This window comes from Ruditapes philippinarum, unplaced genomic scaffold, assembly GCF_026571515.1.
Source record: "Ruditapes philippinarum isolate M1 unplaced genomic scaffold, ASM2657151v2 ctg392_1_1_1_1, whole genome shotgun sequence".
Taxonomy (NCBI): domain Eukaryota; kingdom Metazoa; phylum Mollusca; class Bivalvia; order Venerida; family Veneridae; genus Ruditapes; species Ruditapes philippinarum.
Window position 1 is genome coordinate 166,300 of NW_026856686.1, and position 15,355 is coordinate 181,654.

The 15,355-nt window shown below is 33.7% G+C and overlaps 1 protein-coding gene across 2 annotated transcripts in view; it reads left to right on the top strand.

Annotated features, from left to right (window-relative positions):
• Positions 1-3,956: 3,956 nt before the first annotated feature.
• Positions 3,957-15,355, top strand: part of LOC132747343 (AT-rich interactive domain-containing protein 2-like) — a 35,911-nt gene continuing 24,512 nt past the window's right edge. Inside the window, exons 1-2 of one of the 2 annotated variants that reach the window (XM_060736691.1) lie at positions 3,957-4,634; positions 4,753-4,846. In XM_060736691.1, the coding sequence (XP_060592674.1) occupies positions 4,543-4,634; positions 4,753-4,846 (186 nt within the window). In that variant the 5' untranslated portion in view covers positions 3,957-4,542. The remainder of the gene's footprint in view (positions 4,635-4,752; positions 4,847-15,355) is intronic. The other variant, XM_060736690.1, reaches the window with a different exon arrangement.

Consider the following 15,355-nt stretch of genomic DNA (forward strand, 5'->3'; position numbering starts at 1 on the left):
TGAAGAAAACTATCTTTCATGTTCCATGAAAAACACTATCTCATACTGGAGGTGGAACTATCCCTATAATTAATTTTTCGAGAATATCACACTCTTGTATTCCAAAGATACTCTTGTAAGCTCTCATGATGAACAGTGCAGCATATAAATAAATATATCTGTTTGACATACATAAGAACAATCAAAACAAGTCATCTGCTATAAATATGACCAACAAACCGTATTTTCATTGTGAAAAAAACATGGCATTGCGCACAAGACGATGCAGAATTACTATTGTTTTCCGCAAATAAATTAAGGCTACGTTAAAATCTATAACCGTCGATTGCGTATTTCTTCAGACAAGGCTACCACTATCACTTCCCTATAAATATCTTCCATTCATTTATATCGTGGGAAAATGTTCACCACGAAATCCATATTGTAAATAGTTCGGTTGAACGTTTAACGTATGTACAAGTATCCAGACGCGCGTTCATTGGTTTAATTTTAACCAAACTATTTAGTACTGTTGTAATATAGTTTGCAAATAGACCAATGCATGTATAGATAAACGCTATGTAACATTTAAAACATAGAATTATATATAGCATTTGAATGAAAACTACGCTAGGTAAGGCCAATGTCAAGTACATTTGTACGCTATTAAACGGTTTCACAATTTTTGAACTTCAGTTAAGTCTCACAGACAATTAACAATGATCAGGAAACGTAAACCAAAAAATGCAAGATTACCAGAGGGTCATATATAATAAGCAAAGGTCAAGAAAAAATCATCATCCAGAAAAGGTTTTAAAATTGCGAAAAATGGGGTCCTAAATTTTGGGATATGTAAAATTAACAAAAGCAAAGTACGACGTGCCTTTTCAAAAATATTTGGATTTGCTGCAGTTATATATAAGAAATGTCTTAAAATATAATTATCCGTGTTAACAACGGTCTATTGAAACTTGTAGAAATTTATCTTGAAGATAAATTTTGTTGTTATATTAATTTTGGTAACTCTGCATCTGTTAGACAAGATATATATATACTGATTCGGTTTCAATTCCATTACAAAAAAAAAATACCGTCTACGCCGCTATATGTTTTTTTCTCAAAAATAATAAAATAAAATGATAATGGAATGCAAACCAGGAAACGATGTGTATTTTATGAGATTCATAAGGCACTTTTTGTATCAAAATTGAACATATAAATCTGAAAAGACATTGACTAAACGCCTAATATTTATTTTTTCACAGAACTATTTTTTGGACAAGAACGCTAAAAGTGTAACTTTGCACGGTGTTCGCGAAATTTGTCGTTGCATCCTAAATATGTAGACATTTACTTTATACATTGTTTTTGTTTTTATTTTTGTTTTTGAGACTGACTTTCAAGAATGTATAGTTATACGATAATCTCCTTTCTGAACTTGTTGTAATTGATCTGCTGATTTACAAAAAATTGGGAGTTTAACCATTACAGCATGTTTTAGTTAATCGCAGATGTTTCGTAATGTACCAGTGTATACGTATTATACCAGCAATGAATTTACTTTCTATATTGCTCAAGACAGTTGGGCTTCCAACAGTACAGAACCTGGTGAGCCAGGCTCGACAATTATGGCAAAGGCCATAATCGCCTTCGGTTAAAAGCAATCTAAGGTTTAGCCTTTTTTCTCGTTTATTGGAATTAAGCAACATATATATTGCACAAGACATTGAGAAAAAAATGAAAGAAACAAACAAACAAAATAAAGATTAAAAGGCTTTTTCTCCTTTATCGGAAGCTACGTGTATTGTACAAGACATTGAGAGAGAAAACCACCACCAACAACAACAACAATAACACGCAAATATCATCTGATGAAGTGAGGGGTATTTTCATTGATGATTATAAATCCGATATAAGGACATATTATTTGTAAACGTACACAAGTAACGTTATCCATTTTTCCAACGCTAAAACAAAATTCGCCTTTGGCACGTCAAAGAAATAAATTTGAAAGTCTCCATTATTTGTTTGAAAACTGGGTAATGAAAGTTAAATGAATAGGGACATACATTCCGTGCATAAGATTATTTCAAATAGAATATGTAGCCTATTTGCTGCAAAAGTAATTTCTTATTTTTTGCCAAATTTTAAGTAAAAGACCACAGCTATTGCCTGGCTAAATGGTCATGTTTCCAAAATATAGGGAAAAATTAAATTGGTATTATAAACGTTCAGGAAATCTCTGTGTTGTTTTGTTGATGATGTTGTTAGAATACAACCAACAGTTTAGTCCACTCTTCATATTGTTTCTTAAAATTATTGAATATACTGAGAAAATGTACACTATTGGACAGTAATGGTTCACATAATATGCACATTTCCTGGTGACTATATAATGTAACATTATTTTGATCAGTGAGATATGGTATATATCATTCACTACATAGCATTTATTGCGAAAAATGATTTCATCTGGTCTGCTCCTTTTCTCATGATGAAATATATATAAAAATTGTAGGTGGGTTTTTTTCACTTCCTTAAAACGCTCGTGAGATTTCGAGTATTTGCAAATGTCCACTATTTCTATTGAGAGATGGGGCGTACTCATTGCCGATGTTGCAATTATATCTAGAGTCACCATAGTGACTCAAAACCAATCTAGGCTCAGCAAGAATATTTGAGAAAAAAAAACAAGTGTGTCTTTAACGATGCCATATTATTATTTCGCTATTTTGAAGGGGAAAAAAGAGTATTTCTCGCAATATATATATTATAAATATTTTCAGAAGTTAAGGACTAGCCTGCTTGTTGATTATTATTTACCTTACCTTACAAATCAGATTTTATGTATTAAAAACACATAGAGCTAAATATTTACGTGTACATTAAATCCTATTTTGTTGTTGTTGTTTTTTTGGTCAACAGTAATGGTACAAGTGCAATGGACAAAAACATAACATGACAATTATACATGTTAAGGTTGTCATAGATGAACATATCCCACATTACATCTTTGTCACCGTGCTTCAAATGATCATTAATTAATTTAAACACATTGAAAAAGACACACAACAAAACAAGAACCTTTAGCCACAAGTCTTAAATGGGCAAAAAGAGACACAAGCTTTGTCAACAGATGCTGATGACGACGACTTTAATTATTAAAGAAAAAATGAATGAACTTTTCTCCATGCTACTTAAATTGTGTTTACGAATGTGGTTGTTGTAAATTGTTTATATTGGATATTGACTAGCAAAATTGTATAACTAACTGTACGGTAGGACTTTGCGGTTTACTTAAACTCGGCAATATAGCGCTTATCGAGAAAACGGAATCATTGGCAAGTAGTGAGTTTCTGTGTCAGTTGTTTTCTATTTTTAGGCAGGGTAAAAACCCACTAGTATCGACACATTTATACGATTACAGTATATTAGACGGTATTGTTATTGTAAATTGCTCGCGTGGCGGTTGCGTTGGGTTTAAGATTTTCTAAAATTGCGCATCTCGGGCTGTCCTATTCATACTGCCCCAGGGACAACCGGTCCCAAAAGTCTGTTTAAAGTAAGCTGAAACGTTTTGAAATTCAATAGTAATAGAATATGTATGAAATTAATTTCATTTTTTCAACTTTATGAATGGGAATATAAGAATTATTTATTAAAAAATGAAAAGGCGTGATTTACACGTTACTTTTTACGTATACTGTAGCCCTTTATTGGTATGTTTTCACCACTGTTTTCACTTGTTTATTACTCCTAAGGAAGTTTGGAAAATATTAATTACTTTCCATGTCGAGACAAATCTCTTTAAAGCAACGCGTACAGTATAACTGGTCTTGGTCATTATTTACATTTTTCGACAGGGTGGTGATACTCGCGAAACATACGCGCTTTTTTTCTTGTGCAGTATACCAGCTAACACGCTATGACGTCACAGACTACATTACCTGTAAAGAAATATTTACACACGCGCTAGTCGCAAGAAATCGGCTTGCTGCTGCTAGAAAAGGAATGGAGAATGTTGCTTTAAACTAAGAAAGGGCAGTTATGAAGTCTTAATCTAAGAAACAAGTCAGAAAACTGTTAATTTTAAATGCGTTTTTTCTTTGTTCCGCGCATGAGCGCCGACATCTTGAATATTTTGACGGGATAATGAGCAATACGCCATATCCCTCTGAAGAATAATTGATTTTTGGCATGTTCATTATGCTTTTTGTTGAGAAATTTTCGTCGATTTTTATTCGCGAACGGTCAAATATGTAACTGTAGTGCAGAACTACCAGATATCTGTATAGGAAAATAATTCCTTGTTTTACCGCGAGGACCTATATTGTGTATTGATTACTTGTGTTTGGATTTGTACTCTACCGCTGTGTGTACTACTCGGCTGTGCGGCAGTCGACTGAGCGATAGAATTTTCCTTTCAAGTTATCGTGGATTTCCCCTGCGTGACCAACAAGGTGGGATGTTTTGACTATCGCGTTTGTTGTCACCGGTTTACGGATCACCTGAAGCAGCGTTTACTACTAGAAAACAGCGTAAGAATCCGTTTAGTGAACAGAAATGGCTAAAAATCCAAACAAAGACCTTCGCCGTTATGAACAGGAAAAACGAGAGTTCATTGATGGCCTCAGAAATTTTCATTACAATCGGGGGTAAGTTTACTCTTTGTAGCACACTATAGCCTTTATCTACTTTCATTTTACCTACTGATAAACATTGTACATGTCTTGTTTAGGCAATTTGAATTGTTGGGCTTTGTCTTCTTTTCAGGACAAGTTTTCAGTTGCTGCCCAGATGTGGGAATAAAGAGGTTGACCTTTATTTACTGTATCAAACTGTGACAAGACTAGGAGGCTGGAAGAAGGTTTGTACCTCCTTTATATATTTGTTTTTTTACAGTTTGTATTAGAAGATACATTATTCAATCACATTTGTTTATATTTAATTAGATATATGTGACCTTGACATTTCAAATATGTTGAAATCTAGTTCAGCATTTATGCATCATTTAATCTCAGGTTTCTTCATAATTTATGAACAGTGTATGTTTTTAATAGCTTATATTGATGTGATACTTTCTTCGATTAATGAAATCAAAATGATAAACAATGATATGGTGTGTTAAAAGAACATGAATTTATTTAATGAATCACTACATCCCTTTAACTATAATCTTTGTATATTTCACCTATTAATGTTTTAATCTTATTTAGACAGGTCTGACTAACAGATTCTCATTTTTTGATGTCAAATTTGTCCCTGTGATTTGTTTTCACCCAATTACAAAAAATGTACATGATTTCACAACTGAAAGAATTTTAATTTGATGAAACTGGACATGTATCATAAAGGATGACAAAACAATGACTTCTGTGTCTTGAAAGCATATAAATTGAAGCTGAAAAATGTCATGCAATCAAACTTATTTCTAAATAATTCTCATACAAAAGAAAAGAGTGTGTAAGAAGTAGTTGTTATTAAATTTGGCAGAATCGCACCAGGTGTCTGGTCGGAGCCTTGGTCATAACTCAAACTTGACGACATGTCATTACTGCCATGTTTAAAGTTTGCATTGGGTTGGCCAGATTCATTTTAACATAAGCAAGACTACAGAGTTTAACAAAATGAGAGTTTGTAAAGAAAATATGTATAATTAAAAATTTGAAATATTTCAAGCTTTTGAAGATCACTATTATTTATATATAAGTCAGTGACAGTTATACACTAACATAGGAAAAACACATTATAAGCTTTCATTCTAATAGAAGCTTTGGTTGATCTGTGTGGAATTGATACAGGGATGACTTGACCAAACACTGACCAAATCTTGTCTGCCCCTTGAGACTGAGGGGTTGCCTTTAATGATTGAGGCATCAGAATTGCAGCCACTTTTTATCCCTGCATTATTGTAAGAGGTGACTAAATGGGTTTGAATAACTGGAGTTTTTGCATCTCTTAGCTGCAACATGTGAAATGGTTTTGACCCCTGGTGTTGCTTTGAAGTATGTAATACCTGATGTTAGCCAAAATCATCTTTCCTGTTTTGGCGCCGTATGACCTAAAGGCTAAACTGTGTTGGTTTGTGGAAAACTAAAAAAAGAAAATCTAAGTAATTCATTGATAGATTTTCGGTAATAATTTGAATTAGATCTATTGAGTTTTTCAAAAGCTGTCGCATCAGTTTTGCTGTTGGAGGTATTGAGGAAATTATATAAATTCTGTTGCAGAATCTCAGAAAAGTATCTTTTGCTTATTTAAGAGTAAAGCTAGTCTTGATTGTATAGGAAGTAAGATTTTGGCAAACACAATCTTTTCAAAGAAGTATATTCTGATTTTATAAGGTAGTAGTTTTTACTTCATTAGCAGATCAATGACATAATTCTTAAAATTTGTGCTAATTAACATATATATTTTACAAGCGCAGTACACAGATTTTTTCATCCATACTTCCCACTTTTAATTTATGTTTCAGGATATGTTAAACCTAAAGCCATGACAATAAAAATAATTCATTCCTAGCATGTAATTTGTAGTCTATATATCATTTATCATCCAAGTTCTTGTTTTTCATTATGTTGTTTTATTACTACCAATTTATTGTTTATTATCTGTTTCATCAATGCCCATTGATATTTGTTATGTCCATGTCAGTATTCTAAATATAAATGTATTCATTTTACAAATGCTGGGTCATTTAAAATGGCTACAAAATATTAAATTTTTTACTTTCATTGTCCAAGGCAAGTTGTCCATTTAAAGTAAGTTGAATAAAAGAAAAGTTTATATCCGTGTTCAACCATTATATGATTTCAAAGGTATACAACTTCTAAGACTTTGACCTTTTCTTCAATATATGCATATTAAGTTTCTTGTATTTGATATAGGGACTAGACTAAAAAAGAATTGAATTCAAAAATTTCAATACCAAACTGACTATCAACACCTGTAGACAGAACAGTGATGTAAGATGGGCATTTGAAATTTTTTATTTGAGCCGCGTCATGACAAAACCAACATAATGGGTTTGCGACCAGCATGGATCCAGAACCAGTCTGCGCATCCGCGCAGTCTGATCAGGATCCATGCTGGTCGCTTACAAACCCTATTACAGGTAGAGAAACTGATAGCGAACAGCATGGATCCTGATCAGACTGCGCAGATGCGCAGGCTGGTCTGGATCCATGCTGTTCGCAAACCCATTATGTTGGTTTTGTCATGACGCGGCTCATTTATAATCATTATGAATATACATGCATTATTTTATATACACACTGTCAACTTTAATCAAGCTTCTTATTCTTAAACAGATGTTACTTGAACTGTTGTGACTATGTCTGTCTGCACCTGCACCAAGTTTCATTTGCTACTTTTTAAGGAAAAAGATCTTATCAACAAAATCACAAATTACAAATATGCTTGTATATTATTTTAATCATTTGGTTATATTTTCTGTTGCAGTCATATCTTTATTATATATGTACAAGAAAATGTCTGTTTAGTGTGTTAACAATTTTAAAGTTTTTATCTACTTAATAAAATTGTACATTATTTAGTGGACAGTACATTAGGAATAACATAAAAAAATGGAAAACTGAACTTTTGTCAAAAACACACCTCTTGTTACATGTGTATGGGTCTATTAATTTAATTCTGCATTTATAGTGGATATAATTATATGGATTAATGTTTGATCAGATGATTAATAGTATATTATAAGAAATAGTGCTGTTATGTTGTTTTAAAAGATTGATATTAGGATTATTTTAATAATATTGTAATTGATAATATATTAGTCAAAGATTATCTCATGATAATGATTAGAATGCTATCACCCTTTAAAGTGAAAAGTCTTTGCGACAAGGTTTTGGCCAGTCATCCTTCTGCAAACTATACTATTATTTCCACTCGCAGCAGGTAGACAGTATCACTGGTAGCATTTATTTTGAGTCTTAAATCTTTGAATTTGAACAGTGTCTGAGTAATTGTGAGTTCAAGCACCTGTTACTTTCGATCTTTGTATGATTATGAGCTTAATTAATTCAGCTTGTACAATGTAACATGTATCATTCATTGCAAGCTATGCATTGTGATACTGTGTGCTGCTTGGTTTTAGTATTTTGATATTTGAATCACTTTGACTGGTAGTGAACAATTGCAAATCAAAAATTTTTATGTCAACTCAATTAGGCAAAGTTGGGAGAATATTATAGGTTGATATGCATGGTTTTCTCTTGGCCTGTTGGTGGTAGTAGATTCTTCTCATGCAACAAGCTGAAGCACAGACCTGACTGTCTGATTATGGTCTGTGCACACTGTTCATTATTCTGTCTGGAAATATTTCCAAAAATTATGTTCATACGGCCTTGTCCAAATTGAGACAGTGTAATTGAAGTACCGGTATGTTTAAGATATTTAGAATATTCACACTTCTACAGCCTATTAAAAATACTTTATATTCCACTGACCAAGGCAAGTTTGCTGTTTCTTTTTGTTTACTTCAGGTCATTACTGAGGTGCCATGATATTCCAAACTTATCACTTGCTTGTCCATAACTAAATGAGCCGCATCACAACAAAACCAACATAGTGCATTTGCGACCAGCATGGATCCAGACCAGCCTGCGCAGTCTGATCAGGATCCATGCTGTTCGCTTACCAACTCAAGTAGAGAAACTGATAGCGAACAGCATGGATCCTGATCAGACTGCGCTGGTCTGGATCCATGCTGGTCGCAAACGCACTATGTTGGTTTTGTCGTGATGCGGCTCAAATGAATTTCATATTTTGATTTAAATAAGAACTTTAAGAAGTGTTGTGAATGATTAATGTCAAATGTATTAGTTTAATAACTCTAGAATAAATTGATAAAAGTCATTTAGTTTCAAAATACGACAATAGCACAACATAAACTTACACATACATATAAACAATTTTTTTGTTTTCCAATGTTTATTAAATAAAATTTGACTCAAGTACAAGCAGTATCAGGGTCCATTACTTTAAGTTACATTAATGTTTCCATTTTCGGCTTTGAAACATCTATGGGTGTTTGTGCTGCATACCCCCATCCATTCAAAAACACAAGAAGAACAACATGGAAAATTTAACTGTAGCTTATTCCTATGTTTTATACTACAAGTTCATTTACATGTGACTGTAGTAGTACACATGCATGTCTTACTGCTGAGTATTTAGGTCACAGTGAAAATCCCTGTTGCTTTAAATAGACTGGTGTATATAGCATGCATTGATTATTGACTTGTAGTCTTATCAGTAGAGCATATAGTATTGCTATAAATAGTAGTAGTGGAAAATCCAGATTGTATGGTGGTGTATACAATGATAAGTGTGCATACCATGTCTTAACTTGGCCGAGGCAAGAAGTAGGAGAATATTGGCTTTTCTGTAGAGTTATTTTCATGCTATTAACTTTTGCAAGTTTTTCCATTAACTGTTTTGGCTTCTCAGGTAGGTTTGTATTTACATTCTATATGCTCATATTTCTGGCTACATTAATTTCTCAGAATCTTCTCTAAATTTTAATGCTTAGGAATTTTAGATATCATATGTTTTAAAGTTTTGTGGATATTTTCAAAACATGATTTGTGTTCAACTGGCTGGTTAAACGTAGTTGGATTTTGCAGATTTTGTTAATTTTGGAAGCAGTTAGAACAACAAAGACCTGTTTCATAGGGATTGCAAAAGGCATATAAAAATGCTGTTTTTAATGTGCATGTACACTTATTTTGTACACTTATTTTGTTTGTACTTTCTTAGTAATTTCTTCACAACATAAGATAAAGATAGAGTAAGTATTCATTACTGGAACTTATTCTTTGTACAATACAATAATCAAGCTAGAGTGAGCCATTGAAAAGATACGATGAGCAAGCTCTGAGGGAAAATAATAGAATTTTCTTACACTGAAACAACACTTGATTTATTAAATAGTAATCCTTTATTCTAGCGTTACATGATTTGATGAATGCAGTTTACAGTTTTATAACATTAAGATGTAGCTACTGATTTTTCATCAGCAAAGATGATCATCAATTGGACCCTGCTTTATAGAGACTGTAACTGTCATAAAATTGGCATTTAAAAAGTATCGGCTGCTTATTAAAGATCATATGAAGATTTTTACTCAGCTGCATATTAAAAACCATATATAGATTTTTACACGGCTGCCTATTAAAAATCATGTATAATTTTACTACGTGCAAATTGAGGAGCAGAACATGTTGTTTTTGAAACAATAACTTAAAATATGTAGCCTTATGTTCTGGAAAAGGGAATGTGTACATGTACATTTAATTATGGTGTATCTTTCTTCTGTTTTCTTATCTACTTAATATCAATTTACTATCCCTACAGTCTATTTTTGATGAGACCTGACATTTTCATTTACTGGTTTTCTTATTGATTTTAGTTGCTAAAGCATTCTCGTTTATTTAAAGAGTTTATTTAAGTAATATTTTCTGACAGCCCTGAATTTCATTTACATTACAAAGAGGAATGTTCCTGAGAAAGAAAAAACTTGGATGGGGGGGGGGGTTAAATATTAAACGTTCTTGATAGATTAATTGGAAAGTTAGAGGGGAAAAGTTTCATATTAGTGTGCACTGCACTAATGAGTGTAATCGTTGTTTTTATTGGCTATTTCTTTGCAGATGAGTTATACCTTTCATTGTTTCTCAGTCCTCAGGCAAGGAAAAATCCAAAGTGAAACTAATGAAAAACTAACTAAAAAACTTTCAAGAGTTCTAGGTATAAAAACATGATTATTGCTCATGGCTGATATACTTGCATAATGTAGATAAAAATATGTGAGTCTCTGGTTGCAGAATTGTTATCTTTCCAATTCGGAACTCAGGGCTTTGGTTCCCAAATCCCAACATAACCAACGCCTTGCTATAATGGAGTTGCCTACCAAATATGCTTTATATGGTATGGATTTTTATTTTGACATGTAGATTGTTATATGATCTCCCTGTCTAGATTGAAGTGGAGATTTTAGTATAAAGCAAAGAACTTGTCAATTTTTTTTCATTACATCTGCTATTGTGAGCAAAATATCAAGTTTCTTAACCTTCCAATACACCAATACAACCACTATGAGAAGATATATTTAAACACAGGTATATTATTACAAAGTTTATGAATAGTCTAAAAAGAGTTAGCAAGACTGATAATTTATGGATGTTTTTCTTTTTCTTCAGTGAGCTTTCAAGAAAAATGTTTTTATGTCATTTTGATAATTATGATTATAGCCTTTCCAGAATTGAGTTTTTGCAATACACTTGTATATAGGATGGGGCTATACAGTCATATTATTATGGATGGGGCCTGACAAATATGAAAAAACAAGATTATTTCATATTTATCTGTTCTTTAAAAGAGATTGAGATCCTTGAAATTATAAATCATTATAAATGCAAATGAAGTATTTAATCATTAATATATCATGCAAATAAAATATATTTCTTCATGAGTCAGTAATTATGCCCCCTTTTGAAAAAAAGGGGGTATATTGCTTTGCACTTGTCGGTCCGTCGGTCCGTAGACCAAATGGTTTCCGAGTGATAACTAAAGAACCCTTAGGCCTAGGAACTTCAAACTTGGTATAGTGATTGGTCATGACAAGTAGATGACCCCTATTGATTTTGGGGTCAAGGGGTCAAAGGTCAAGGTCACATTGACCTTGTAAGCAAAAACGGTTTCCGATCATTAACTAAAGAACCTTAAGGCCTAGGAACTTCAAACTTGGTATGGTGATTGTCATGATCAGTAGATGACCCCTATTGATTTTGGGTCAAGGGGTCAAAGGTCAAGGTCACATTGACCTTGTAAGCAAAAACAGTTTCCGATCAATAACTAAAGAACCTTAAGGCCTAGGAACTTCAAACTTGGTATGGTGATTGGTCATGATCAGTAGATGACCCCTATTGATTTTGGGGGTCAAGGGGTCAAAGGTCAAGGTCACATTGACCTTGTAAGCAAAAACGGTTTCCGATCAATAACTAAAGAACCTTAAGGCCTAGGAACTTCAAACTTGGTATGGTGATTTGTCATGATCAGTAGATGACCCCTATTGATTTTGGGGTCAAGGGGTCAAAGGTCAAGGTCACATTGACCTTGTAAGCAAAAACGGTTTCCGATCAATAACTAAAGAACCCTTAAGGCCTAGGAACTTCAAACTTGGTATGGTGATTTTGTCATGATCAGTAGATGACCCTATTGATTTTGGGGTCAAGGGGTCAAATGTCAAGGTCACATTGACCTTGTAAGCAAAAACGGTTTCCGATCAATAAGTAAAGAACCCTAAGGCCTAGGAACTTTAAACTTGGTATGGTGATTGGTCATGATCAGTAGATGACCCCTAACGATTTTGGGGTCAAGGGTCAAAGGTCAAGGTCACATTGACCTCTTGGTAAAAACCGTTTCCGATCAATAACAAAAGAACCCTTAGGCCTAGGAACTTCAAACTTGTATGGTGATTGGTTATGACCAGCAGATGACCCCTATTGATTTTGGGATTAAGGGGTCAAAGGTCAAGGTCACATTGACCTTGTAGGTAAAAATGGTTTCCGATCAATAACGAAAGAACCCTTAGGCCTAGGGACTTCAAACTTGATATGGTGATTGGTCATGATCAGTAGATGACCCTATTGATTTTGGAGTTAAGGGGTTAAAAGGTCAAGGTCACATTGACCTTGTAGGTAAAAACGGTTTCCGATCAATAACGAAAGAACCCTTAGGCCTAGGGACTACAAACTTGATATGGTGATTGGTCATGATCAGTAGATGACCCCTATTGATTTTGGGGTCAAGGGGCAAAGGTCAAGGTCACATTGACCTCTTAGGTAAAAACAGTTTCGGATCAATAACTAAAGAACCCTTAGGCCTAGGAACTTTCGAACTTGTATGGTGATTGGTCATGATCAGTAGATGACCCCTATTGATTTTGGGGTCAAGGGGTCAAAGGTCAAGGTCACATTGACCTCTTAGGTAAAAGCAGTTTCCGATCAATAACTAAAAGAACCCTTAGGCCTAGGAACTTCAAACTTGGTATGGTGATTGGTCATGACCAGCAGATGACCCTACTGATTTTGGGTTAAGGGGTCAAAGGGAAAGGTCACATTGACCTTGTAGGTAAAAATGCTTTCCGATCAATAACTTAAGAACCCTTAGGCCTAGGAACTTCAAAACTTGGTATGGTGATTGGTCATGACCAGCAGATGACCTATTGTTTTTTAGGGTCAAGGGGTCAAAGGTCATGTAACATTGACCTTGTAGGTAAAAACGGTTTCTGATCAATTAACTAAAAACACTTAGGCCTAGGAAACTTCAAACTTTGTATGATGATTGGTGGTGACCAGCAGATGACCCCTATTGAGTTTTGGGTCAAGGGTCAAAGGTCAAGGTCACATCGACCTTGTAAGTAAAAATGGTTTCTGATCAATAACTTAAGAACGCTTAGGCCTAGGAACTTCAAACTTGGTATGGTGATTTTTCATGACCAGCAGATTACCCTTTCGATTTTGGGATCAAGGGGTCAAAGGTCAAGGTCCCATTGACCTTGTAAGTAAAAACGGTTTCTGATCAATAACTAAAGAACACTGGGCCTAGGAACTTCAAACTTGGCATAGTGATTGGTCATGATCAGCAGATGACCCCTATTGATTTTGGGGTCAAAGGTCAAGGTCACATTGACCTTGTATGTTAAAACGGTTTCGGATCAATAATAAAAGAACCCTTAGGCCTAGGAACTTCAAACTTGGCATGGTGATTAGTCATGACCAGCAAATAACCCTATTGATTTTGGGGTCAAGGGGTCAAAGGTCAAGGTCACATTGACCTTGTAAGTAAAAACGGTTTCTGATCAATTAAGTAAAAACGCTTAGGCCTAGGAACTTCAAACTTTGTATGATGATTTGTCTTGACCAGCAGATGACCCCTATTGAGTTTTGGGTCAAGGGGTCAAAGGTCAAGGTCATGACCAGTAGATACTTGATAACCCTTATCAATTGTTTGATCACTGGGTCAGAAGTCATGCATAATTACCTTATCACATGAATAATTGGCTGCTGATAGGGGGCATACATGTTTTACAAACATATCTTGTTCAAGATGATTTGTTGCACGATAACCATATTTTGGGAGGAGATAAATTGTGAAATATATTTTTTTTTGGGGGGGGGGGGGGGGGAGTGTGTCTATATAAGAGATTAACACAGTTCAATGCTTTACAAAGAGCATTTAATGACATCTATGTTTAATGGTCTATTTAGGGTATGGGGAAAATGTAAATTTCAAATAATTTGTTTTAAAGTTAAACAAAAACTTGTTAGGGTCATGTATGCTTTAAATGTTAAGCTATATAAATGTTTTCATACCTTGGTAGGAAGATGTTAAAAAGTATTTATTTAAAATATTATAAGCATGTACATGTAGACATTGGGTGAATAACATTTCATTCATATCCAGCTATAAAGACTAAGTCAATTTAGCATATAAAAAGTTGACTTTGTAGCTATAAAGACTTAAATTTAGGATCTAAAAGGTTGATTTTGATTTTTTTTCCATTAAATTGCGCATACTTCTTAAGTTGTCTGTCTTTTTTATTTCAATTCAGAAACTGTGTTTCGAAATATTTTAATTCTACATGCAAATACTTGTTCTTCATTTCAAGTCACACTCCATATGTCGCAAACATTATTCAAGTACGAGGATTTTATATGCTGATAAATCAATACTGACAAAGGCTAGATAGTTATTGGATGTTTAAACGGTAAATTTGCGGAGTTGTCACTGTCGGGTTGACCTCACAAATGTGAACAATAGCAATTGCATTTATCTTTTCATTTCGAACCCAGCTGGCAAATGTAATTGAGTTATTTGAATATGTTCGAATAAATTAGGGGGAAAAAAGGATGTTTTCTATGAAAAGTATAGGCACTTTTTATCAGGGTTTTATATGAAATTTATTACAACTGTTTCTGTAAATATGATGAATTTCATGAATATTGTAACATTATGATGGATCTGATAGGAAAGTGAATTCAGATGTATATTAATCATCACACATAACACTGATAAAATGTTTCTTGATATTTAAAATGAAACTCAGATGAGAAAATGCACCATTAGTTTATATCATTGCATATTGTAAGATTTAAAAAAATAATTGTATGCTTTAAAAAAAATTATGAACACGTTGAACTTGTTTTAGAGATAAGGTTTACTAGAATTCAGAACAAGTTACTTTTAGGGACTAAAATTCCTTTTTGTGGTACTGAACATAAGTGAATATGATATTGATACTTGTAAGTTATTTTACAATACTCGAAGGAATTTGGCATGCATTATTCAA